The sequence below is a fragment of the Scylla paramamosain genome, chromosome 14 (genome assembly GCF_035594125.1).
Source record: "Scylla paramamosain isolate STU-SP2022 chromosome 14, ASM3559412v1, whole genome shotgun sequence".
Lineage (NCBI taxonomy): Eukaryota > Metazoa > Arthropoda > Malacostraca > Decapoda > Portunidae > Scylla > Scylla paramamosain.
In genome coordinates, this window is record NC_087164.1 from 9,342,551 (window position 1) to 9,369,922 (window position 27,372).

A 27,372-nucleotide genomic window follows, 5' to 3' on the forward strand; every position below is an offset into this window, starting at 1 on the left:
TCTCTCTCTCTCTCTCTCTCTCTCTCTCTCTCTCTCTCTCTCTCTCTCTCTCTCTCTCTCTCTCTCAACTGGATAACTTAAAGGAAATATGTAAATAGATGACTTTACGATTTGCACACACACACACACACACACACACACACACACACACACACACACACACACACACACACACACACACACACACACACACACAAGACGTGCCACGAACACAAGTCGCTAAAAACTTCCATAATTTTTTTTTCTCTTCTTCTTCAAGTTTTCCTTGTTTTAAACGCAATGAAACGAGACTAAAGACCAAATACAATGAGCTTCTATAGCATAAACTTCCCTCCTAAGTTGAAGACGCTCTGTAAGATGGACACTCGTACAAAAGCACACCACAGGACACATAACATACCAACGAAACACACCTACGTATCAAAAAAAAAAAAAAAAAAAAAAAAAAAAAAAAGATCAAGAAGAGGACTGAATCAATATAACTCGTAGATAGGAATGAAGTTTAAAGATCATTTTCTGAAACGCTCCTACGCCGCACCCCGACCTACTTTCAAAAGGCCATAGCAGTTGAAGTTACACAGGTTTCTAAGAGTGTTTATACGGTTCTAGTAACAGATTAATAAGATTTCTACGTTACTAAAAGCAGAAACACTCTTGAGAACCCAGCTAATCACCTCTGTGGCCTTGGAAACCTGTCGTGGTGAGAGAATACGGGTCTTTATCCTACTGTCTACCTCTCCACTAGCTAACAGGAGGCGATGTGGCGAAGGCAAGGGAGATGTTGATGGACTGAAGGAGAAATGTCACGCAGAATGCACAATCAGGTGAAGAACAGATAAGAGAGAACAGACCAGGTATAAACTTATTAGGTGGACGATATAATAAGTGTGTGTGTGTGTGTGTGTGTGTGTGTGTGTGTGTGTGTGTGTGTGTGTGTGTGTGTGTGTGTGTGTGTGTGTGTGTGTGTGTGTGTGTGTGTGTGTGTGTGTGTGTGTGTGTGTGTGTGTGTGTGTGTGTGTGTGTGTTTTGTCCTCTACGAGCAAGATGTTTCATTTGGTACTGTTTTTTTGTCAAATTATTTTAAAAGGTAGGTATGTATTTTTTTTCCGTTTGTCAAGCTGAATTTTGCTTTCTTTCGTATTCTACATTACGTATCACAGTGTTCTTTCCTTCTTGTCAATAAACTAACTAACTAACCGTGTGTGTGTGTGTGTGTGTGTGTGTGTGTGTGTGTGTGTGTGTGTGTGTGTGTGTGTGTGTGTGTGTGTGTGTGTGTGTGTGTGTGTGTGTGTGTGTGTGTGTGTGTGTGTGTGTGTGTGTGTGTGTGTGTGTGTAAGTAACGATACTAAACCGCCGCGTACTGTCAAACTCTAAGGGGAAATATCACTAAAGTTAGCTTACTATTTTCAGATGAAGGTGAACGACCAACGCACCACCACCACCACCACCACCACCACCACCACCACCACCACCACTACCACCACCACTACCTCCTCCTATTCCTTCCCCCATCTATCTAGCAATCTGTCATTTCGAAAACCAATACCTCTATCATTACCCAACCGCTTGCCTGCCTTGCCTGCCTTGCCTGCTTGGTGACCTGCCCACCTGCCTGCCTGCCTGCCTGCCTGCCTGCCTGCCTGCCTGCCTGCCTCGCCTCCCCCTTCTCTCCAAACTCCGACCACGCAAAACCCCGCTCAATACCGCAAAAAATGGAGTTGAGATGGCAGAAAGGGAAGAAGAAAAGTTCCAAAGAAACTGAGCAGCAAAGTTATTTTATTCCCCAAGATTAAGACAGACTAAAAGAAAAGTCTCTCTCTCTCTCTCTCTCTCTCTCTCTCTCTCTCTCTCTCTCTCTCTCTCTCTCTCTCTCTCTCTCTCTCTCTCTCTCCCTCAATACAGTTAACAAGTTGTAGTAGTGACGGTCGTGGCAGTGGTGGTGGTGGTGGTGGTGGTGGTGGTGGTGGTGGTAGAGGAGGAGGAGGAGGAGGAGGAGGAGGAGGAGGAGGAGGAGGAGGAGGAGGAGGAGGAGGAGGAGGAGGAGGAGGAGGAGGAGGAGGAGGAGGAGGAGGAGGAGGAGGAGGAGGAGGAGGAGGAGGAGGAGGAGGACGAAAACAAAAACAACAACAACACACACACACACACACACACACACACACACACACACACACACACACACACACACACACACACACACACACACACACACACACAACCTGTTAGCCATGAAAACTCTGCGAGACAATCACGTAATTAAGAAGGTATACAAACAGCAGCCATCCTCTTCCTTCCTGATCCTTCCTTCAGTACCTTCCCTGTCCTTCCCTCCCTCCTTCCCTGTCCTACTTCACTGTCCTTCCCTCTTTCCCTTCCTGCCTTCTTCTTTTCCCAGATCCTTCGCCTTTCTCTCCCTCCCTCCCTCGATCTTCTACTTCAGAACACAAATTTTTTAATTAACTTTCACGAGAAGGAGCAAAGAAACACAGAGAAAAAATGAAGAAAATATACGAGAGAGAGAGAGAGAGAGAGAGAGAGAGAGAGAGAGAGAGAGAGAGAGAGAGAGAGAGAGAGAGAGAGAGAGAGAGAGAGAGAGAGAGAGAGAGAGAGAGAGAGAGAGAGAGAGACTTACACGTGCAGTTTGATGAGAGAGAGGGCTTACGATACGATGAGGGGAGGGAATGAGGGAATGAGGGGATGAAGAGGAAGGCGTTATTATTTGTGTCACGTGTACGATGATATTTACTTCACCAGGAGCCATTATGTTACTTATTTAGGGTTTTTCTCCTCATAACTGTCTCTTTCTTCGCGGTCCTCAGGGTCCTGATTATACTCTTCCCGATCTTTTTTTTTCTTTCTTTTTTTTTTATTTCTGGTTAGATGTTCCTGAAAAGTGTGGGTTTTACGATAGTTATAGCTGCCACCTCTACTGCTATCGCTGCTGCTACTGTTCCCGTTATTATTACTACTGGTACTTCTGCTACTGCTACTATTACTATTACAACAACAACAACAACAACAACAACAACAACAACAACAACAACAGCAACAACAATACCACTACCACAATTACTACATTAATAGCCACAACAATAACCACTACTAGCTAATACTAATACTGCTACCGTCACCACTACTACTACAATTAGTACAGCTATCATTTCTTCCACTACTGCTGCTGCTGCTACTACTACTACTATCTCTACTAGAACACACCACCACCACCACCCCACAACAACAACAACAACAACAACAACAACAACAATAATAATAATAATAATAATAATAATAATAATAATAATAATAATAATAATAATAATAATAATAACAACAACAACAAGGGTCTCTAGGAGTATTATATCAGACTTCCTTCCCTAGTATATCGATCCCTGTGTTGGGTGACAGTCTGTGGCGGCGGCGGAGGAAGCGGCGGTAGCGGCGGCGGTGACGGCAGTGGCTGGCCATCATTCTCTGCGCAGCCACACACCGCCGCCGCGCCTGCTTCTGTCTGGTGTGTGCGCGTGTGTGTGTGTGTGTGTGTGAGTGATAAAGGATAGTAGGGCATCTCCACTACCATACGTTTCCCTTCCTCGGCAAGAAAATGGAGGATTAAAAAAGGTTAAGAGTGAGAGAGAGAGAGAGAGAGAGAGAGAGAGAGAGAGAGAGAGAGAGAGAGAGAGAGAGAGAGAGAGAGAGAGAGAGAGAGAGAGAGAGAGGATGGTAAATATGTATCCATGAGGGATAGAGCGAAAGACAGAGAGAGATGAACTGAAAAGAAAGAATGGAGGAGGAGGAGGAGGAGGAGGAGGAGGTGGAGGAGGACGAGGAGGAGTAGGAAGAGGAGGAGAAGGAGGAGGAGGACAGAGAGAGAGATACGTAGACGTAAATACGCCAAAAGATTGAAAGAAAGACAAATGGACGAAAAAAGAGAAAGAAAGAGGAAGAAAAAGGGAGAAAGAAAGAGAAAGAGAGAGAAAGAGATTCACTTAAACGGGAGAAAGAGAAGAGGGAAGTGAACCAAAAGAGGGAAAAAGAGGAGGGGGAATGGGAGAGGTGAAGTGAAAAGAATGGAGGAGGAGGAGGAGGAGGAGGAGGAGGAGGAGGAGGAGGAGTTGCAGAGAGAGAGAGAGAGAGAGAGAGAGAGAGAGAGAGAGAGAGAGAGAGAGAGAGAGAGAGAGAGAGAGAGAGAGAGAGAGAGAGAGAGAGAGAGAGAGAGAGAGAGAGAGAGAGAGAGAGAGACTGAGGAGAGGAGGAAGCGGAGGAAAGCGATCGGAGACAAGAAATGAGGAGGAAAGGAAGAAAGGAAGGGAGGAAGAAATTTACTGCTTGACGAAGAGACGGAACGAACGAGATCTCAAACACACACACACACACACACACACACACACACACACACACACACCTAATATTAATGCTCGTGGAAAAGGGATATTAAAGATGATATTGTGTAGAAGAATGAGAAGAAAGAGGACGAGACGAGACGGGAGCAGGAGCAGGAGCAGGAGGAGGAGGAGGAGGAGGAGGAGGAGGAGGAGGAGGAGGAGGAGGAGGAGCAGTAAATGAAGATACCGGCGAAAAGAGGGTGGCTGGGGGAACCTGGGAGTCAGCTAGAATGAAAATGAGGAGGTTACGCCAGAGCAGGAGGGAAAGAGGATGGAGGAGACAGGAGCACAGAGGAAGTATTACGGCCTGTAAGCGAGGTGGGCAGTATGGAGGGTGAAAATTTATACATGGGAGGCTTATACGTGTAAAGGAACTCTCAAAGAAGGGAAGCAGATGATGGGCAAACAGCACTTGACCCGTTGTCCCTTATATGGTTGTGATACGCCATTCTAGTTTATTTTTCAACTGCAAGGGTTGGTTGTAGTTGTAGATTTCCTCACTATACTAATTCCAGTTATCCAAATTTTTGTTTTTTCTTATTTCCTCCTTATGTTTTGAATGCTTACCTTTGTATCTGTAAGGGTTGGTTATGGCGGTGCTCTTGGTTGCTATAATAACTGCAGCTACCTGTGTTTTTTTCTTCCTGATGTTTTAGACGTTCACCTTTCCTTTGTGTCTTTGTGAGCGAGGGAGGGCAAGAGTCTGACGGGCACTTCCCCACTGCTATTCCTGTCGTCTGTGCTTCTTCTCCCGACTTACGAGTGTTGTGTTGCTTAATGTGATGTTTACCTTTCTTCCTGCCGCCATAACCTGAGCATCCCCTCCCCCCCTTTTTTTTTTTTGAAGGTAAGAGGAGGAAAGGAAATCTCGCGTGCATTTTTGTATGTTTATTCCTGTTTTCTTCCTTCTGCTTAACTTACGAACGTGATGTTTTTTGTTCACTTTTTTTTTCTGTGACATTAACCTAAGCATGAGTTTTTATTTATTTATTCATTTATCCCTTTTTTCGGGGACCGGAGGAGGAACAAGGGCGAGGAAAGATAAGGCAAAACTGTCGTGCAAGTCCTTACGTTTATTCTTCTTTTCCTTATTTACGAATGTGATAATCTTTTACTTTATAAGATGTTCCCCTTTGCTCCTGTGGCCCTAAGATCAGCATATGCTTTTTGCTGGAGGGGGTGGGGTTGGGAAGCGAGTGGGAAAAGGTAAGGGGAATCTATCGTGCCTCTGTCTACGTTAATTCCTGTCCTTTATTCTTACTTTTTTCCCTAAATTATGAACGTGATGTTGCTTTATATTCATCTTTCTTTCTTTGACCATAACCTGAGAATGCTTCTGTTTATTTTGGGGGAAGGAATGAGGGAGGGTAAGAATGAGAGGAATTTGTCTTGCGTCTCAACGTTTATTCATGTTCTCTATTCTTCTTTTCCTAACTGACGAGTGTGATTTTCTTATTTATTTATTTATTTACTTTTATTATTTTTTTTTAAGATGCTCCCCTTCTTGATGTGGCTCTAAGCCTAACAAGTGCTGTTCATGTTGTGAGTGCTGTGCATGTTCCCTACTTTTTTCCCAGTCCTCTATTCTTCTTTCCGTAGCGTACGAATGTGATATTGTTTTATGTTCATCTCTGGCTAATCTGAACATGTACTTTTCTGGGGAGCGAGGAAGGGTAAAGAGAAAATCCGTCCAGCAATTTCCCACAATCTCTGTTTCAGTGTTACGTCGTCTTACGTGATGCCCGCCTTCCTTCCCGTGACCTCTAGACCCGCGGGTGTAGCGATCATCTGCTTTATATTAGCGGGGAGATGGCGAGGAAAGAGGAAACCTGTTATGGATTTCTTATATGAGCGTTGGGCGACCGGCGCGATGGCAAAAATTCACGGTATATTATGAGGTTGATCACGGGGGCGTTCAGGGAGGAGGTGCCGCGATGGATGGAGGAAGGGAAGCGGTTATGAATCTCTTGAAGACGAGTTGAATGGCCGAAGGTACGGAAAACTTGATAACATAATACCAACGTGATCGGGTATCGTTAAAACTTTGGCCCGTATTCAGAAACGCTTTGCTCTCTCACCACGACTATTTTTAAAGCCCACAGAGATAATTAGTCGGGTTCTCAAGGGAATTTCTCCTGTTAATCATTTAAAAATCTTGTTGATCTGTCACCAGAACCAAAAAGACATCTTTAAAAAAAAATTCAACTAGAGCCTTTCAAAAGTACAAGTGCGGCCAGACGTGTTTCAGAATATGGTTGAGAAATGCAGGGTTAGTATTGCGGTGACGGTACTGTTAAGAAGGAACAAGGATATTGCACTTGAATGCCTCTGTGTTTGCTTCGTTAGTTCCGCACATCTATGGCTCTGTAGGTGGTAATTCTAAGGATAAACACATCTACATCTGAATGGGGCCAGGCATGCGTGGATGTGGTGTTAGCTGACGGGACACGGCGGGGTTTGGCTATCGCTCTCTATCCGGCAATAAAAAGTCAGCTGTGTGTAACATTTCTGAGGTATAAATCTAAGTCATATTAAACCAATAACATTATTCTTCCTTCAACCTTCTTCCTTGGTAGTGATCAGCTGTCTTGTATGTGTGTGTGTGTGTGTGTGTGTGTGTGTGTGTGTGTGTGTGTGTGTGTGTGTGTGTGTGTGTGTGTGTGTGTGTGTGTGTGTGTGTGTGTGTGTGTGTGTGTGTGTGTGTGTGTGTGTGTGTGTGTGTGTGTGTGTGTGTGTGTGTGTGTGTTACCAAGGCGTCCTGTGCATCTTTAATTGTACAGCTATAGCGGCCGATCAGCTAATGCGGGGAGAGAGAGAGAGAGAGAGAGAGAGAGAGAGAGAGAGAGAGAGAGAGAGAGAGAGAGAGAGAGAGAGAGAGAGAGAGAGAGAGAGAGAGAGAGAGAGAGAGAGAGAGAGAGAGCACATACAAGCCCTTCCCTCCATTATGCATCTGCTTCGTCACACTATCAAGACAAATCGCCAAAATAAACTCAAATGAGAATCTTGCACCACCAGGGCATCAGGGGTCGCCAGTTGAGCATAAAGACTAACCATCTTGCACACACTGCCTCGCTCTGACAAAGTCCATCCCATCCAGTGTTTTCTGAGGTACAACATGAAACTGCAAGACTTCAGGATCTGTATTCTGAAACAGTTTGCTCTCTCACCACGATCATCAAAGTCCTCAGAGATGATTAGTCGAATTCTTAAGAGTATTCCTCCAGTCGAAATCTTGTTAGGCCCCATGTCACTTCAACCAGAGAATGCACGTAGTGGAGATGCGGCGCTGAAGTGTTTCAGCGATTATGGTCCCAGGAGCCTTCCCTCGCCATCCTACTGCCTTGTCGATCCACCTCAAAGGACACGAGGCTATAAGAGTCTTCATTACCCAAAGCCGCACAGACGGGTGCTGTACGTAAGGAAGCCTGACAAGGCACCACCCAGTCCCTCCCGGCAGACTCGTGCTGTGAGTTACTTGCACCCGCCCTGCCGCCTCCCTCCAACCAGCCACCCGTGTGCTGAACTCTCCCGCCCATGACAAATCGCAGGAACGTAACAGTGGATGTTGTGAAATCCCTCAGCCATAAAAAGCACGTTAAGAGTCTCAGAGTGTCGTGGCCTCCTTTCTGCGATAATAGACGTTAACAACAGGCATGAAGAGTCAACGCCATGGATATAAATGAATCATGAATAATTCAAAATGTGTACCCAACACAAAGAAGGAAAACTTAACAACTTCCTGCACAACAATAGAAATAAGTTTCTCATGAAGTACCACCACATAAAAGTGCAGCGAATGACGTCAGACAGAGCACGGGTGAAGCATACTGAGCGATACAACTCTCGGGGTGACGATAATCTATCTCTCTCACACACACAGTGGCGGCACGTGTCCACTGTGACACCCGCGTGGTGAACACAGGCGGTGCTGCATTAATGAACTCGCACGAATGAGCAAGAGAAGAAAAAACTCAATTATTTTGTATGTCAGTCCCTCCCCAGCCCGTCCCAGTCATACAGTCTTCCTACCTCTGCCCGGCTCGTCCCACGTGATCTGTCTATCTCTGCCCAACCCGTCCCACATAGTCTGTCTGTCTCTGCCTAGCCCGTCCCTCACAGCCAGCCTATCTCTGCCCACCACGTCCCAATGTTTCTGTCCCTGCCCTGCTTACACTTAGCCCTGCTCCCATTCAGCACACGCTGGCTATCACAGCCACCCGTGTTTCACTCCGTCCACCTAACTAACTAGAAACTTTTCTATCCCACACCCAAAAATAGAATATTAATGATGAGCCTGAACAGCACACAGGAACTGGTGACCTTTTGTTGATGGCAATATAAGCTCAAAAATGTTAATCTTTTTATACTGGCACTTGTACCAGCGATTCCTGCTCCTGCTATCAGGCGGAAGTAAAGATAAAAGCTGCGCGAGGGAATGTGGGCAAGGGTGTGTGAAGGAATGTGTGCAATGTAAAGCGGGTGAGATGTGGTGTGGTCAGCCGATGAATTCGTGTTTTAAATATACGACCGTACTCTCAAAAGTTTCAGCGCCTCATCACGACGACATGACTCAGGCTATTGTGAAGGTTATTGCAGCTTTCGAAAGTATTCATGATCCTATTGATGATCAAATCTGACATGAAATCTGTACCAGCAATGAGGAAACCCATCGTGAGAATCCGACTAATAATCTCTGCAGCCTTTGGAAATAGTTCTTATGAGAGCCCGAAGCGTTCAGGCACGCGAGTCTGATGAGACCTGAACAGAAGCTGAAAAGGAATCGACAATATCTGATATGGTTTAACCCTTTCGCTGTCATGGTCGTTCTTTGTTAGCATCCAGAGCATTGTACAGATTCATTTGCATCGACACAAGAAAAAAAAAAAAAAAAAGAGAACGAGAGAGAGAATGGGAAGTAAATTATGTTTATTTTATGCTACAAAAGCATTCAAGTAGCTGTCATAAAACAATACGTGCCTTAAAAGCTGCATATGACTATAAAAGATAATATCTGTCGTGAAATTATTTAAAAAAATAAAAACTACATAAACTTTGTGGTAATGAACACACTAAGCCACCATATAACTCATTTACAAAGATGTGGATGCACGTCTCCGAACACACAACGATCAAGTGGATCCACATACTGCGTAACTCGTGACAAGATACCCCACACCAAGTGCCTGGCGGGGTACTCGTCTCTTGAGATACACCCACACCAGTAAACTTACGAGCACTTGACGGACTCAGCGTGAAAGCCGCACTCCGACCACACGAATAGAGTTCTCGTTATCATAAGGCAATGTGCGTAGGAGTGTGTAAAGCAGGAGATAATTGGCGCAAGGACAGAGGGAGAAGATTGAAGGAGTGTGAAGGTTAGTATGAAGTGCGAAGACAAATGCAAGTCAATGAGTGTGAGGTGAGGGACTGCGCGAGGAAACTTGAATGTGAATGAGAACTGTTTTCAGCCTCTCTCTCATCGCCGCAATGTAGCATCTCTTGCTGTCTTCTACCGCTATTTTCATGCCAACTGCTCTTCTGATCTTGCTAATTGCATGCCTCCCCTCCTCCCGCGGCCTCGCTGCACAAGACTTTCTTCTTTCTCTCATCCCTATTCTGTTCACCTCTCTAATGCAAGAGTCAACCAGTATTCTCAATCATTCATCCCTTTCTCTGGTAAATTCTGGAGCTCCCTGCCTGCTTCTGTATTTCCACCTTCCTATGACTTCAACTCTTTCAAGAGGGAAGTTTCAAGACACCTATCCTGTAATTTTTGACTACCGGTTACGACTCTGTTCGGGGAGCAGCAACTCGGTGGGCTCTTTTTTTTATTTTTATTGTAGTTTTGTTGCCCTTGGCCGGTGTCCTTCCTACATAAAAAAAAGGTAAAGTGAATGATTGTATGCGTGAGTATACGATGAAGAACTTGTGATCCTGTTGATGTGTATAAGGAAAGCCTACAGAATAATGTGAATCTCTGGCGCAATATGAGGAACAATGCGGATGGGGAAATGTGACAGCCAGGGTGACCTACATAGAGCGAGATAGCCGTGATGAGGGGCGCTGATAAGACCAGTAAGGGGATCGTGACGGAAAGAGAATGCTAGAGGCAGAGATAGACAGAGTGAAGGACGAAATGAAACTCTGAAGAAGCTTGTGACACAGAAACAAAATACGAGGCAATGCAAGAGGCAGTGTAGGACGAGAAAGGAGGATTGAACAGCTTGCAGGGCGGGATGGGGGACAAAATGAGGCAGAGTGAATGAGTTTGCAACAAGAGGAGAAACAAAATGAGACTGGGGAGGAGAAAAGAGTGAATGGAAATGCAAGACAAGAATAAGGGAATAAGGAATAACCTGATAAAACTGAGGGATGAAAATAAGGTCAAATGATGGAATTGGTGACATACAAGGAATTAAATGAGACGGAATACGAATCATAGAATAAGATAAAAATAAAGAAATAAAGAATAACGGGTAAGAATGACACACAAAAAGAGACAAAAATGAGGGAGTTAAGGTGGCAGCGTGACACAGAAACAGAGCAAGACGGAGAGCAAGCAGCAGCGCGAGAAACGAGTGGAGAAGCAGGAAAAATCGTGACGCAGAGTGAGGACAAAGAGTGAAGCGTAAGAGGCAATGAAGGTTAAGACAGAGTGACATCATTTCAAACAGTGGGCAATGAAGGAGATCCAACCACTCCTGACACTGACGTCTTCACACCTGACTTGATTCACTGTCTACGTCTGCGGGACAAGTAAGGCGCGAGATGCTTGCTTGGGTTCTCGAAGCAAGAGAGGCGCGAGTGAGAGGAGAGGAGAGGAGGAGAGGAGAGACGAGACGAGGCGAGGAGAGGGAGTACGTCAAGGCCATCCTCACACCTAAGTGACGTCATTCCTACGTCACTTGAGTAAACAGACGAAGCCCAAGCCTCGCCTGCACCTCCCTCCCTCCTCTCCCAACTCTAAACAAACAGGCACATTTTTCCTCAGGACAGCAGCAAGACCGAAGCGTGAAGGCCTTTAGTGGCGGGCGGCGGACGAGGCGAGGCTGTGTATGCTGGGCTGCTTCTTGTGTTACCTTGCTGCTGCTGCAGTGTGTGTGTGTGTGTGTGTGTGTGTGTGTGTGTGTGTGTGTGTGTGTGTGTGTGTGTGTGTGTGTGTGTGTGTGTGTGTGTGTGTGTGTGTGTGTGTGTGTGTGTGTGTGTGTGTGTGTGTAGGAGACTATCAGAAAATTTTCAGATGAATAAGGAAATATTTTTGGAAGAGGGTGATGATCGTGACGGGTTGCGAAAGGAGATCCCGAGGAGAGAAGGCAGGGAGTGTGAGAGCACAGAGCGGAGGCGAGACATATAGAAGCATACAACATCGTCTTGTGGTCTGGCACCAAAAACACACATCTTTCTCCTTCCCACGCACCTGTACCGCCACCATCACCTGTCTACAATGCACCTACCCCCTCACGCACCACTATCACCACCATCACCGACACAGTATCACCATCCTCCCTTGCATGCACGTAGCTCCTAAGTGTAAAAAAAACATTCAATTTCCGGGTTAACGGACATATTTTTATTTAACATCGTGCAATATTTTTACGAGCTTCGGAAATGGAACGGAATAAATAATAGTGATAAGATAAATCTTTGGCGGGAGGGCGGCCGGTCGTCCCGCGGCTCTTCAACGGTGTCGCTCAAATGGGAATATTAATGAAAGGGAGGGATATCACGGGGCGCTGTGCGGATGGGCGGAAATACGGGCACCAATCTCTCTCTCTCTCTCTCTCTCTCTCTCTCTCTCTCTCTCTCTCTCTCTCTCTCTCTCTCTCTCTCTCTCTCTCTCTCTCTCTCTCTCTCTCTCTCTCTGTACTCTATTTCCATCCCGTTCCCCCACACATATTTTGCTGGTACTAGACAGTTCAGCTGATAGACAGGCTTCCTGGTACATATCCTTTTCATGTAGTAATATTCTCTCTCTCTCTCTCTCTCTCTCTCTCTCTCTCTCTCTCTCTCTCTCTCTCTCTCTCTCTCTCTCTCTCTCTCTCTCTCTCTCTCTCTCTCTCTCTTCCAAGGTTTATTATTCTATCCTATTCCCCCACACTCACTACAGTAGCAATAAGTAATTCAGAACATGTCCTTTACATAATCAAGCAGGTTTACGGGATGCTCTGTTCTAAGGTAATAATCTCATGTATCTCTCTCTCTCTCTCTCTCTCTCTCTCTCTCTCTCTCTCTCTCTCTCTCTCTCTCTCTCTCTCTCTCTCTCTCTCTCTCTCTCTCTCTCTCTCTCAGTTAATAACACCAACACAATGCAGCAACATCACGCACCACGAAGTTTCCATATTGATGCACGAGGAGTAATTGGAATACGTAATTACATCAACGCTTATGACAGTCCTAAACTCATTTACACATGGAATGATTAAGAGGTTGCGGGTGTTACAGTGAAGCCCATTACACGCCTTCCTTGCACAGGGATGCGGCGCCGCAGACTCAAAACCATGGAAATGTTGCGTATGTGTTTCACTAAGAGATGACTCTCCCATCCCGGTCCTGGCTGAGACAAAGGCCCGCATTTTCAAAGACTTATGCGCTACGTCTATTCTACATCCAAAAGGCTGTAGTTGAAATTACGCGTGTTTTTTTTTTTTAAGGGTGATCTTATGTTTCTAGTAACAGATTTACAAGATTTCTACATTATTAATAGGAGAAATACTTTTGAGAACCTGGCAAACAATCTCTGTGGCCTTTGAAAATTGTCGTGGTGAGAGAGCAAAGTGTTTCAGAATACCGGCGTAAGAACCACATTCTCAACCCTCTTTGTGTCTTTTAATTGTAACAGGCTCCAATAGAAAATAATGGGGTTTCCTAAGGATATTTTCATAATTCTAATGACATTTCGGCAAACATTCTGTACTGTCATTGAAGTAACACTCATGAAAAGCTGACAAGTCGTTACTGTGTCATTTAAAAATAGTGCTGATCAGAAAACAAAGCGTCTTAAAATGCCTCGGCTAATCCAGTACAGATTATGGAGAATGTATCACATGACACGGCTGGCAGCTGACATTTTCGCTTTAATTTGAATGCGAAATGAGTTGGAATCTTATTGGAAGTGCAACGCTTAAGCTTAATCCTTCTTATCCCCGTGACTCTGCATCCACTTAAGTATTTATGTGGTACATATATATTACAAGGTACAAGTGATGGCACACTTTTCCATTTTCATATAGAAACAGCAATAAATTTAATGAATCTGCGAAACTTGAGTTCCGATCCTTTCTATTTCCGTGACGCAGCATCGAACTGTGTATTTCCCTCGACTTGGTGCAAACTTTCGCCATTTGGAGACACCGAGGCGCCACTTAAGTAAACCGAATGTAGGTCTGTCTTAACAATCGTCTCCATACACGATGATTTAAGCAACTAAATCAGTTTTCACCCACAGCAGACCTGTCATACGTTTGCAGTATCACTGTGCAGTACTAAAATCTTGTAATCTTATCTGGACAAACGTTCATCTAAAAATATAATTGCATTTTTATCTTGAAGTTTGAACTGATAATGCCAGGAAAGGAGCTCCTTGGCTGCATTGTTTGCCAGACCCACAACCTTTGACACTTGCCAACTAATGAGTTTCACTGCACGTGTTTCGTAAGTCGAGGTTTTTATCTCCTGCGTCTAGATGAGGGATTCAACTCTAATTAACGCCGACCGGGAATTTAAACGTTGCTTTATATATATGGAAATGTAGCTTTGCAGTCAGGCCGAGGCATCTTGGTCACACACGAGTCCTTCTGAAGTCTTACAGTACAGGAACAGTAAATAAGAAACAATGCAAAATATAAGCAATTTAAAGCAAAACGAAAAGTGGATATCTTTCCGTAAAAGTGGAAACCTTTACGAGGAAATGCAGAAAACTAATTAACTATTTTCACGCGATGCAACGACGCGGAGGAAAGAGATATAACAGATTTAATCTCTCTCTCTCTCTCTCTCTCTCTCTCTCTCTCTCTCTCTCTCTCTCTCTCTCTCTCTCTCTCTCTCTCTCTCTCTCTCTCTCTCTCTCACACACACACACACACACACACACACACACACACACACACACACACGTGTCTATAGTTGCATTAATTAGGCCGTCCTGGAGTGGGTCCCTCCCCTCCCCTTCAGTGTCACTTAGAGGGACCGTACACGTGTCCACGCGCTCGACGCTGCCCGCACTTCACGCCTACACTGGAGCCTCGAGTACTCACCTCCTCGTAAAACTTGAGCTGAGGGACAGGATCCTCACACACGTTTTCTACGAAGTCTTTGTAGAGAAGGTAACCTGCAGAGGAGAACGAAGGGGGTTTAATTTTGATGAGTACATGAACAATCTCATGAGATGGCATCAGAGAGAGAAAGTGTCTCTCTCTCTCTCTCTCTCTCTCTCTCTCTCTCTCTCTCTCTCTCTCTCTCTCTCTCTCTCTCTCTCTCTCTCTCTCTCTCTCTCTCTCTCTCTCTCTCTTTAATAATGACCTCACATGCAGAGAGCTTCATGTTTATGAAAGAAATATAAAAAAAGTAATCTCGTCAAGTCTTCTCATATATATCACGTAAGTCATGCACTCTTAAAAAAAAAAGAAATAAGTTTTGGAAAATTAATGTCTGTACACAACACTCAATAACCTACTACTGCAGCACAATATCGTGCCGTGTGTACCCCTGCCCGGCTGCCTAACTTGCCTGGCTGGGGCTGTTCATGCTGCTGGTGAGGCGCAAGTTGATACACTCGGAGCGAAGAGCAGCGGACAGACAGAAATGAAATGTTTCACTTTACATTTTTAATGGGAGGAGACCGTTACGTAGTTATGAAAAGTGTCTGTACGTAAAAAGCTGCCTTGAGAACGATGAAAAAGCAGGTCATAGAATTAGGAACAAAACGAAAGTTTAGTGCGTAGCGTGCGCTATTCACTTACAAAGACATTTAGGTACACAATACTACGCTGAGAAATTACTGAGCGAAAGTCCAATGCGGTTTGAGTAAATGAAGGAAACGAAGACAATTAAAAGAGGGTATTAAACATGTCAAGCTGGGCGCGCACTGAGACACGAGGCAGCCAAGCACACGACAAGGCAAAGCAGAGAAGATAGGAAGTAAGAAGAGCTCACTCAGGAAAGTAGGAGTTAAAGTCAAGTGTTTATGACCGTCACGAAAAATTGAACGTTACGTCGCGCACAGTTCAAGATTCAGATTCGAGCCATAAATTTAAGGTTTACCTACATTATTTTATGAAATTACACAGGGAAAAAAAAGAAACACGGTGAAATACTGTACGTAAAATTAGAACACAAATATACAAGCTCAAAGTAGATGAACGTAAAAGAAAAAAGATGCAAGATAAGACAAGACGAGGATCCTATCGAGAGCTCGGAGGAAATCTATTGAGGGGAAAAATAAAAAAAATAAAAGATCAAGGAAGAAATAAGAACGAGATGGAGAGATGGAATTGCGGGAGTTGCAAAGAGCGGGAGCAAGAGAAGATGCAATACAGAGGAACAATTGGAGAAGTGTCGAACAATGCACCAATAGAAAAGCAGCGAAAGAAGAAGAAGAAGAAAAGAAGAAGAATAGAAGAAAAGAAGAGAGAGAGAGAGAGAGAGAGAGAGAGAGAGAGAGAGAGAGAGAGAGAGAGAGAGAGAGAGAGAGAGAGAGAGAGAGAGAGAGAGAGAGAGAGAGAGAGAGAGAGAGAGAGAGAGAGAGAGAGAGAGAGAGAGAGAGAGAGAGCAGGGAGCAAGGAGCAAAAACAATATCAGACTAAGCCGGACTCAATTTGAAGACTCGCCCAGCACAACAAACACAGACATGCAAACAAGACACTGTGACGCCCTGACATGAGAAAGGAAAGAGCAGGTAGTTACAGTATGTCTTAAGTTATTCCCCCTTGAAATTCACTGCACAAATTACTGGGAAAAGGGAGGAAAAGAAACAAGTAAATTAAAACTCCCGATAAGATTTAATTCAATTAATATGTTTTCTTCTGATTCTCTGTTGCGTCTGGAAATTCACGGAACACAATTTAATGGAAGGGAGAAACTGGAAGGCAGGAAAATAATACTAGAAAAAGCAATTCCTTGTATGTAAATTCACAACACCGTCTTGAAAAAAAAATAAAAATAAATAATAATAAAATAAAATAAATGCAAATTAAAAAAAAAAAAATAGGAATAGCATTTTCTTTTGCATCTAGAGCGAACGAAAAGCATTAAGTAATATACCTGCCTAATTAACACTCCCTCGAGATAAGGAGAGAAAGAATGCTAACGTATAGAAACTGCACCAAACCTGAGACGTGTGTGTGTGTGTGTGTGTGTGTGTGCGCGCGCGCGCGGAAAAATACAACCACTACTGACGTAACCTAACTCACTGTACCCAACACCTGGATTCCTCTATTTTGCATCTCCGTTCAAAGTTACTAACTCAAGATTTCTACCCATCGCCAACCGTGCTACGTTCCCTGTGTTATCTGCGTCTTATCATTATATTCTGAAGAGGAAACTTTGGTCCAGGCAAACATAAAGGCTAGAAATAAAGACCCATGATGTTGTCAGTCCCCAAAGATTGTATTCAAAGGGGTTATCCAAAATTTGACGAGAATGTAATTAGTATCAAAACACTGTGGTTAAAAGTGTTATCCAGAACCTGAGGAAGAATGTCAGCAGCCCCCAAAGAGTATAGCCAAAAGGTTATCCAAAATTTAAGGTGATTGTAATTACAGCCTTTAAATTCCCGCATAAAATGTTGAGTTAAATGAGTGAATTAGCACAGACTTCCTTCTCCCATCTTGTTACTTACGTCTACTGTGTTGTTAGCGTCTTAGTTTACTCTACTTCTGTGTTGATTTTTGGCAGATTACTTTTAATTTGAAAGTTTGTGCCTATTTATCTTTGGGTCGCTTCATTTCATTATAAGTGAGCTTCGTATTCTTGTAGTCAATGAATATTCATTACCATATGCACTACTATTTATCAGTCAGTCAATCTGTCTGTCTATCTATCCATCCATGCATCCATCCATTCATCTATTTATCCATCTATCTATCTACCTACCTACCAACCAATGTACAGCATCTAACTCTCCATCCATCCATCCATCCATTAACCTATCCATCCACCCTTCCCTTTATATATCTATCTAAGTGCCCACGGCCTTAATTAACCCAGACTGCAGAGAGCTTCCAAATTTAATCAAACCTCCGCCTCCCTCTCAGTTAGTCGTAATGGAGTAAATGAGATATAACTGTGTTGAGTGAGTAACAAGATAATTAAGAAGCCTTTGATAACGAAAAGTATCATCCTTAACTTGGTAATATCCTCTAATGACATGTAGAATATACTGAAATCAATACCATGGAGCTGAGAGTTGCAATGTGGCACAGTGAAGGAAGCAGAACAATTCCAAATAAGAAAACGTTTTGTTCTCTCGTGAGGTTTGTTTTCAGAAGGCCATGGAAATTATTGGTTCTTATGGATGTTTTATTTATTATTTTCCCACTGATGACACAGAGTCGCCACTAGAATCATGCAAAACAAGATTGTGGTTCATTTTCTTAATTAAGCGTTTTGTTCTTTCATAGTGTTTTCAAAAGGCCAAGGAGATGACTGGCAGGGTTCTCATGGGTGTATTTCCCGCTGATGAAGTAGAATCCTTTTTCTATCGCCACTAGAATCATACAAACTGTTGAACATTACCGTAACTTCCATTTCTCACTTCTCAATCTACTCAGCTTGTGTTCACTAAAGGCCGTTAAAAGTATACGGGATGAAGCCCAGAAATGTTTAACCCTTTCACTGCTACACATTTTTTTCCCATCCCCTGTAACTCTTCACCTGTTTTTTGTACTAAAACACGTTCATTATTATATCCCTGCAGTCTAGAAAATACAAAATTAATCTTTTATTACCTCTTTACTCTATCTGTCCATACAAAATACATTTCCTATACTGCTCTGAATGTTGGCAAAAGACGACCATACCAGTGAAAAGGTTAAAGATACGATACCAGAAAACGTAAACACGATACTGATGCCCTTGGAACTGAAGTCTGGTCACGTCTTTACCGGACATTTTCTTTTTATTTCGTTGACTAATAAAAGTACATGTAAGAGAAAAGTTTCATTTTTCCTTTCTTCAGAACGGGGGCAGGAGGTGGGTGGCTTATGGGCTTGGTGGCTTGGGGGCTTGGAGTTTGGGGAGTTGGTGGCTTAGTGGGGCTGGGAACGTGCTGGGCCGAGGCGGGAACTGTACAGAAAGGTTTGTCAGGGAAAATATTCGTTTACTAAATTAAATTTCTTTAAAACAAGGGAAAATTCAGTTACTGACAGCGAGAGAGAGAGAGAGAGAGAGAGAGAGAGAGAGAGAGAGAGAGAGAGAGAGAGAGAGAGAGAGAGAGAGAGAGAGAGAGAGAGAGAGAGATGCATACATTTCACTCCCTTTTGATGGATGGGTGCAGTACAGTATTTAGCTCTGCCCCATAACACGAACCAGTCAACACTTCATTCATCCTTCAAAAAGACTAAAAGGTAAAAACGAATATAAATTACTTTGTATTGGTTGATTAAGTATACATAAATTTCTCTTCTAAAATTCGTACTTTTTACCTCTTCAGATTTACATCGCTGCACAAGAGTCTACATTCAGAGATGTTAAGGCGAATGCTTGGGATGATGAAGAAGATGAACTGTGAGGAATGAATTAGTAAGGCGGGCTCAAGTCACAGCGAAGTCCAAGAAGATACAAGAGAAAATTGTCACTACAGACTCATTAACAGAAGGGATAAGGAGTATATAGTAGTGATAGGAGTATATAAGTGGTGGATCTAAATATGAAGAGAAAACAAGGAGGATTGAAGTAGTAGTGACGCAGATGGCTGACTGAAATATTATTAATCATCAGTTCAAAAACTTCCGTCATATACCGCTGAAAAAATGAATAAATCCTCACTGGAATATAAAGAACCCTTGCACTACCTAAACAAAACGAAAATACCATAAAGCAAGAACGAGTTACGAAACAAAACAGCATAACCTTAACGCTGACTTGAGAGAGAGAGGTGTAAGAGTGAAGAAGAAGACAGCCTTATGGTTTGTGGAGGACACTAGCGTGGATCAGCGACCTCATTATAAACATGGGAAAAGTTGCAGAGGAACAGAGCACCCAACACTAGGCACGCCAGCTGCTCACTCCCAAATCTCAATGGGGCACATTCACGTCTCTTGCTTGGACAATCTCTTCACAAAGTTGCCAAGTGGCTTTCAAGTTTTCTTCCCCATGGTGACAGACCAAAAGTTTTTTTCTATTACTAGTGGCTGCTTAAATTTTTCTCCTTAGAGAGAGAGAGAGAGAGAGAGAGAGAGAGAGAGAGAGAGAGAGAGAGAGAGAGAGAGAGAGAGAGAGAGAGAGAGAGAGAGAGAGAGAGAGAGAGAGAGAGAGAGAGAGAGAGAGAGAGAGAGAGAGAGGGCGCTTTGAAGTGAACAACGTTCTCATGAGTTGTACATCACCGCAGTATCAGTATGCAAACAGCACAGCGATGGCCAGACTACACAATGACACACACACACACACACACACACACACACACACACAGCACCGAGAAGCAGCAGGACAGGGCGGCACAGCGTCACCACCACTATGCACCTCACGCCCTTAATGTGTTATGGAAAACCTTAAATGGTGAACTATAAGAGTGGCCAAAGAATACGAGGACACGGCACGACTGGCGCTGATAGACGGTGAAGGGAAGCCACGATATGAATTTAGTATGGTTGTTTTATTTCCAGACTCGTTTCGCCGTTGACCTGACCTGACGACCTAAATGACCTGGTCTAACTTATTTAGAAAACGTTACCATATCTTAAGATTGCATCTAAAATAAAAACTTTACAACATAGGGAAGTTACACGCGGAAGTCCCCGTATAAAACAAATCTACGCATATCCACTTATCCCTATGCATATTTTCATCTAATATTTTAAAGCTCCCTATTGACTGCACTAACAATCTGATTACTGAGTCTATTCCATTCATCTTCCACTCTATCCAGGATCAATTCTTTTCCTATCTCCTTTTTAAATTCAAACTTTATTATTAAGTTTAAACCCTGAACAGCATACTCGGAACGGAGGATACATAACTACAGGTATACACAGGTATTATTAGAGACAAAAAAACACTGATGGACGGGAAAAGTAGCGAGAAAAAGTAAGAGATGGAACAATGGCTGACTGACCGAACCCTAAATATCTAAGATGGAGAAGTGAGACTGAAAAGTTTGCAGGTAAAACTTCGGACAGTTCCCGTGGCTCAGGGAGAAGATTGGCGAGCCTTTGTCCAGCAGTGGGAATCGTAATGGCTGTTGCTGCTGCTGGTGGTGGTGGTGGATATATATAAATACAGACAGGCAGGTATCGACACCACGCTTGCACGCTGTGGAAATAGTTATGGTCCACGACAAAACACGGTCAAAACAAATGAATAAGCAAATACATTAAAATAGAATACGTATGGTAGAGTATATGAAAAGTAGTTTTAAGGAGTATGACTGGCAGGGCAACAGCAACAGTGGTGTCTGAGAAAAGACAAGCTTTGTGCAAACGTGCTGCTCGCGACGACACTGCATCTATTGAGCCTGGTGTGAATACAAACAAGGTTCCGCTGATGTGTGCATGAAAGGCGGGCTTGATCTGCCTCAACCCGGGCGCGTCACTCCAATACTGCGAGGGAGGGGAGGGGGGGAGGACGGTGGAGGGAGAGGGTTGATGCAGGTGAGCAGAGATGTTGGGGCAGGTGTGGGAGTGAGGCGTCGAGCGGCGTGGGAACGAAGCGTTCCGGGGGGTGAGGTGCGGGGGAGGGGAGGGAGGGGAGGGAGGTGTCATTCAGCAGCGGCTCCACTGACATTCAATTACCGCAACACAAGCAACATTTTCTCCGGGTGGACTCCGCGCGGCGTGGCGTCCCCGCGCCGCCCTGCCATGCGATCGTCGCCGCCGACACCCAACAGGAAATTATTAATGAAAGTAAATAAATAATTTCACTTTGTGTTCTGCTGTCGTCACTGTTTTCATTTCGCATTGCAACAGTGAAAAAAAATCGATGGGCATCCTTTCAGCCAGCAGTGTTCCCCTCCTGGCTCCCTCACCGTGCCACTCTATGTACCGTGTCTTCTTTCCACTTCAATTACCACACGAGCTCTTTTGTTTCCGTACAGTCCGGCACCCGCCACCTAGCCATGACAAATGTCTTTATTTTCACAGTATTTGCTACACACCGAGTTGTCAGTCACTGCTTTCGTGTCAAGACTCCATGAGAGACAGTATCGGCCACCACCACGCCACACCAGCGCGTGCTAATACCTCGTTATTTGGCCATTACTCCACAACTAACCTCCTACCACCAATGCCCCTCTCCACACTGGTCCAGGCCATAAGTATCACATGCCTGAACGCGATATCTCCCCATCCACCCTGCCGGCAATTCTAACACGCTTTCGAAAGACTAAGTCCAGCAAACAGCTTCCAGAAGGAGCAGGAAACAGGTGAAGTAGAGGACAAAGTTGCATAAACGACTCCTGCAGATTATAGATGGGAAGGTCTTCCTGGGCACGTTACTGGCGCATCATTTCGATGTGACATTGTCCAGGGGCTATATTCTCTCTCTCTCTCTCTCTCCTCTCTCTCTCTCTCTCTCTCTCTCTCTCTCTCTCTCTCTCTCTCTCTCTCTCTCTCTCTCTCTCTCTCTCTCTCTCTCTCTCTCTCTCTCTTCCATACACTCTGTGGCCTCCCTTCCCTTTGTCCCCTGCCACGAAACACAAAGTCGGCCAAAAAATCATGAACAGCAAGGCACTGGCTGTGAACAGTTAAAAATGTAACGTCCTGAATAAAGTATCGTCAACACAACAGCAGTCCTTTTATGATGCATAACACCCATTTCGTAAATTCGGTTTTTAATTTCACATCCATATCTGACTGGTTACAGTTTTCTATTGACTCATTTTTTCCACTGATTGGACATCTAGAATTTCATTTACTGAGCATTTGAAAGACAGAGTGGCTGGCGTCACGCATCGCTTGGTGTGACGCAGTGTCCCCGTAAAGCACTGCTGCTTTAAGACAGTCTGCTGAGGGGGTGGGAAAACACTTTTCACTTTGGAGTGTTATGAGCGTAAATATGCTCCATGCCCTGCATGTGGGTGAGGCGACACACACGCCGCCTGCCCCTCACACTCTGGGAATCATTTTGCGACAAGCACTCCATTCACCAGCAAGATAACAACACTGATATCCGCTGAAAGGCACGAGGGTTGCACGTCACTTCCCTAAGTAAAAAGACTTTCAATGCTGAAATGAAAACGTCAAACCCTCTTACTATAGCCCGTCTCTCCATCCCCTCGGAAAGAAAAAAGAGGAGCACAATGCTCAAAGGCAGCAACAGTGACGTCATGTACTGTTTTATAACAAAAACAAAAGTTACTTCATGCAGAATGAATATTTGGGATTCAAAAGTAAATGGTGATACAAAACTATTTTTGCAGAGGCTCTCAGCGAGGACGAGTGTTGGTGACAGTGCAAAATACCCGCCACAGTTTACCATCCCGCGAGGAACGTTGCACCGCGATAGGCCGACACCCTTTCCCGCGGCTGGCTGGCTCACCTTGGCAGGTTAATTATAGCGGGAAGGTTTCTCTGCTACTTGCCGTCAAGAGGTGGCGTGCGGAGGCTGTGTCGTGCTGACACCATCACGATGTCACTCCAAAAAAGTCATTCACGCACGCGCTCGGCGATACGTGTATTATATATATATATATATATATATATATATATATATATATATATATATATATATATATATATATATATATATATATAATATATATATATAGTATATATATATATATATATATATATTACAGAATTACAAATTAAAAGAGAGGCCAACTGTGACAATGCAAGGTTGCTGATCTAAAATTCATATTTTATTTATTTATTTAATTTTTTTTTTTTTTCATTGTTTTGGTCGGTGCACACGAGTCCCACCTGAGGGCAAGGTCTGCCCCAAGAGTTAAAGGGTCATGCTTGTGTTGCACATCAAAGGGATGCATTGCAAGATTACGCATGCTTCACTGTGTCGTGTGTGTGTGTGTGTGTGTGTGTGTGTGATGTGTGTGTGTGTGTGTGTGTGTGTGTGTGTGTGTGTGTGTGTGTGTGTGTGTGTGTGTGTGTGTGTGTGCACGCGTGCGCTTCCAGTGAATCCCCTAAGTAGCTGTACAAGGAGTGCTGCTGCTTATACTACCATCATCGACTCACGTCCCCAAGGGAACTCTCTCTTTTTCCAGCGGCCTTTCAGCAGAACCTTCAGGTCTGCGCTGCTGAGTGAAGGATGCCTGGCGCGGTCCTGATCAGCGTGACCTCGTTCTGTTGTTCTGCACGATGCTGCTCCTCCTCGGCGCACTCCAACGCCCACAGCAAAGAGCAAACCTCGCCAGACATCCCGCCCATCCTCGCCCCTTCACTCCTACATTTTTTCTGAGCCTCTGCAAGCCACCGTCAGCTGTTTTTTTTTTTTTTTTTTCGGCGGGCAGTAGAGGACAGACGGCGCTCCGTGTTTAGGGTCATTACGCCCTAAAAAAGAGCAGCAGGTGCTCTTGGCCCTTAGCTCTCCCTCATAAAAAAATATAAAAAAATGATATATAGAAAAAAGATTATATATATATATATATATATATATATTATATATATATATATATTATATATATATATATATATATATATATATATAATATATATATATATATATATATATATTATAATCTTTTTTCTTCAGTATTTTTTATTAAGGCCCGTATTACCGTTCATGGTTCCCCGGCTTGATAAGGCAAGGCAGGCGGGCAGGATGTGGGTAATGCTGAGCCACTTGGCGCCACGTATGAATGAGAAGGGACCGGTGCGGCTGCAGGGCTCGTGATGTTGAGGCATTAGCGACTGAACTGTATTGACGCGAGGAGAAATGCAGTGATTCATGTTATGAGTCTTTAAAATTCCACTGCCACATTCACCCTCACCTCTCAACCCCCGTCACCTGCCACTTTTCGTGTTCTCATCCTCGCCGGTACCTCATTCACATACTATCTTACCTATTTCGCTATTCATGTGCCTGAGGCTGCGTCACTTTATTTCACTGCTTATCTGTGTGATGGCATTGTGACGATGAATATGAACGAGAATTCCTAACGTTTACAGCTGTGGACTATTCATCCTTTCTTTCATTACACCTGTATCTTCTGCCAAACACGCATATTCCTTCCCATCAACACCAAGAAGTACTGTGTCTAGGATGACCTTCGGCTTCTCCCTCCTCACATCGTCACAAGCGCGGGCAGTTTCATTAAGAAAAGTGAGAATTGCTGCAGCCAATCATGCGCCACCCCTAGCTTGCCCTTGACGCTATAATGACGCACTGACCTCAAGGGTACGATGAGAAAATGCCTGTTTCAACTTTTTCCTAGATTCTTAAAAGGTGTTGACATGCTGGGTTTTTTTTTTTTTTTTTCTAAACCAGGAAAAATTTTCTATATCCCCGTGGTCATAATATTTTCTTTTTCTACATACAACTTTTACGAAAACATTTACGTTTAGCAAAACGCATCCTTTACTTCTGGCGCGACAAGTATAGTGGAACACCGGGAGGCGACACCAGTACCTAGAGAAAAATACACTTGGCTGCATCATGTATTATTTCTATTTTATAGCAAAATTAATAAAAATAAATTAATGTCTGTGTGTGTGTGTGTGTGTGTGTGTGTGTGTGTGTGTGTGTGTGTGTGTGTGTGTGTGTGTGTGTGTGTGTGTGTGTGTGTGTGTGTGTACTTATTTACTACAGTCGGAGTCTTACGCAACTTTGACATTGTTGTTAATGTTCTGGAGGATGAACACTAAAGCCTGTCTTATATGAACGATTGAATGGCGCCAAATGAAACGGTGAAGGGTAAATACCTTCAGCGAGCGTTTCCTCCTGGCACGCCGCCCTGGCTGACGGATTGGTGCTCACAACACGCCGCGGGTCGGTCAGCCACCGAGGCAGCAGCCATCGGGGCTCGTGACCTTGCCGTATTGTGGCGACTCAAGACTTGATTAAATTCTTAGAGGCATGAGAGAAACTATTCACGATGAAAGGCCTGAAAATGAAAATACGTACTGGTGCTAAAAATACTTCTCGCGGAACATTCCTTTTAGTAAATAACGAACTAAGTCAGTGTTCGTTCCGTATTTTCCTTAATACATTTAAGTCTTGTAGTATTGTGAATGCGTGTTGGAACAGACTACTAGGCATCTGACTTTTTCCTTTATTTCGTATCATTGAATTCATTGAGCATATACCTACGCTGGTACCTTAACTGAGGAAAACTGGTCTGAGAACGCACACACACACATGTATAATGCATATGTATATATATGAGCATAAGCCTGCGTGAGTGAGTGATCTATATTTAGTGTTGTGTGTCACTGCAAGTAATGAATCACTCCTTTACGTCACTGCTGGGGTAATTTTTTTTTTTTTTTTTTCCTCCCGAGCAGAACCATCCATCATGAACTTCCCATCCACAGACACCGCCAGGCAACAGACTCCCCGCGGCGAGGGCTCCGCGTGCCCGTGACGCGGGGAGAGACGCAACACTTCACATGCAAGTACTGACTGACCTTAGCTTAAGTTCGCTGACGATTTTCAGATCTTACTGAAATGTGCCTTGATCACGACGGTCAGTCAGCTACAAGGTCACGCCACAACGCAACTGTACATGAAGTAACACACTGGCCAGTCAGCTACAAGGTCACGCCACAACGCAAACTGTACATGAAGTAACACACTGGCAGGAAGCAAAAGCACACATATTACAGTATTAATATCTCTTTCTTGCTCAGAGTAATGAAAAACACGCTAAGCTGCTACAGAAGTTCTTATCGTAACAGGATCCGTCACACCAAGGCATTCCCCGAGATGGCGTCCATCCCTCGCTAATCCTCCATCCCAGACTCATTCAGCAAGTCACGCGAGGCAGCCACTCTCACGGTAACACCTTCGCGTCACGCCTTCGCCTCTTACGTCTGGGAAATGCGACCCTGGTGCTTTTTTTCCCCGCTTTTTTTTTTTTTTTATCAGTCACGAGAAAATCCCTTCGTCCTTATATATTGCCGAGAAATTACATTCCTGAGAGCGAGCAGTTGACTGTGTGTGTGTGTGTGTGTGTGTGTGTGTGTGTGTGTGTGTGTGTGTGTGTGTGTGTGTGTGTGTGTGTGTGTGTGTGCGCGCGCAATAGAGGATCACACACAGGACTCGTGATCATCGGCCATTACCATTCCGGGGAGTGTTTCGAGGTGATCATTACAGTTTGATCCACGGGTAAGACTCAGACCTTCCACACACCGCTCACTCTTGCCCAAGGACGGTGACTGCTCGCTTATCACTGAAAATCTTGCCACCTGAGCGGGGTATCGAGTCTTAAGCCTGCCGAGTGATAGATAGAGAGCGTTAGCAGTGAGTTACTGAGCTTGTATGAGTGGAATTGGACATATATGTTTCATGCTGACTGAAAACGTCTTACTGCATCACGGTTTACTGCTCGCGTTATGATGACAGAGAAAGAGAAGAACTGTACCGTGAAGCTAATGAAAGGCCGCCTTTAAATGTTACTATTCCAATATTTATTTCTGCTACAATTTGCCCATTTTTTTCCCCTTTTACGCATACAACGCTGCACAAAATATAAAAATACATAAATGAAAACAAAAAGATTCCCCATGCAGTGGCGGGTGGATATAATTTTTATTACTTTATATATGCTTGTGTTTATTTTCCATTCCGACACGCGGCGGCAAAAAAGAAGCGGCAGAACAGTGACGTGTTGTTGACGAGGCCATCACGGTGCTACATTACACAGATCTTCTAAAGACTCGCCGAACGC

General features: G+C 44.1%; 1 protein-coding gene across 1 annotated transcript in view; it reads right to left on the reverse strand.

Moving 5' to 3' along the window:
• LOC135106816 (G protein-coupled receptor kinase 1-like) overlaps nucleotides 1-27,372 on the reverse strand; it is a 159,982-nt gene that overhangs the window by 26,302 nt on the left and 106,308 nt on the right. The window contains exon 3 of the mRNA XM_064016150.1: nucleotides 14,633-14,706. Coding sequence (XP_063872220.1) covers nucleotides 14,633-14,706 — 74 coding nt within the window. The remainder of the gene's footprint in view (nucleotides 1-14,632; nucleotides 14,707-27,372) is intronic.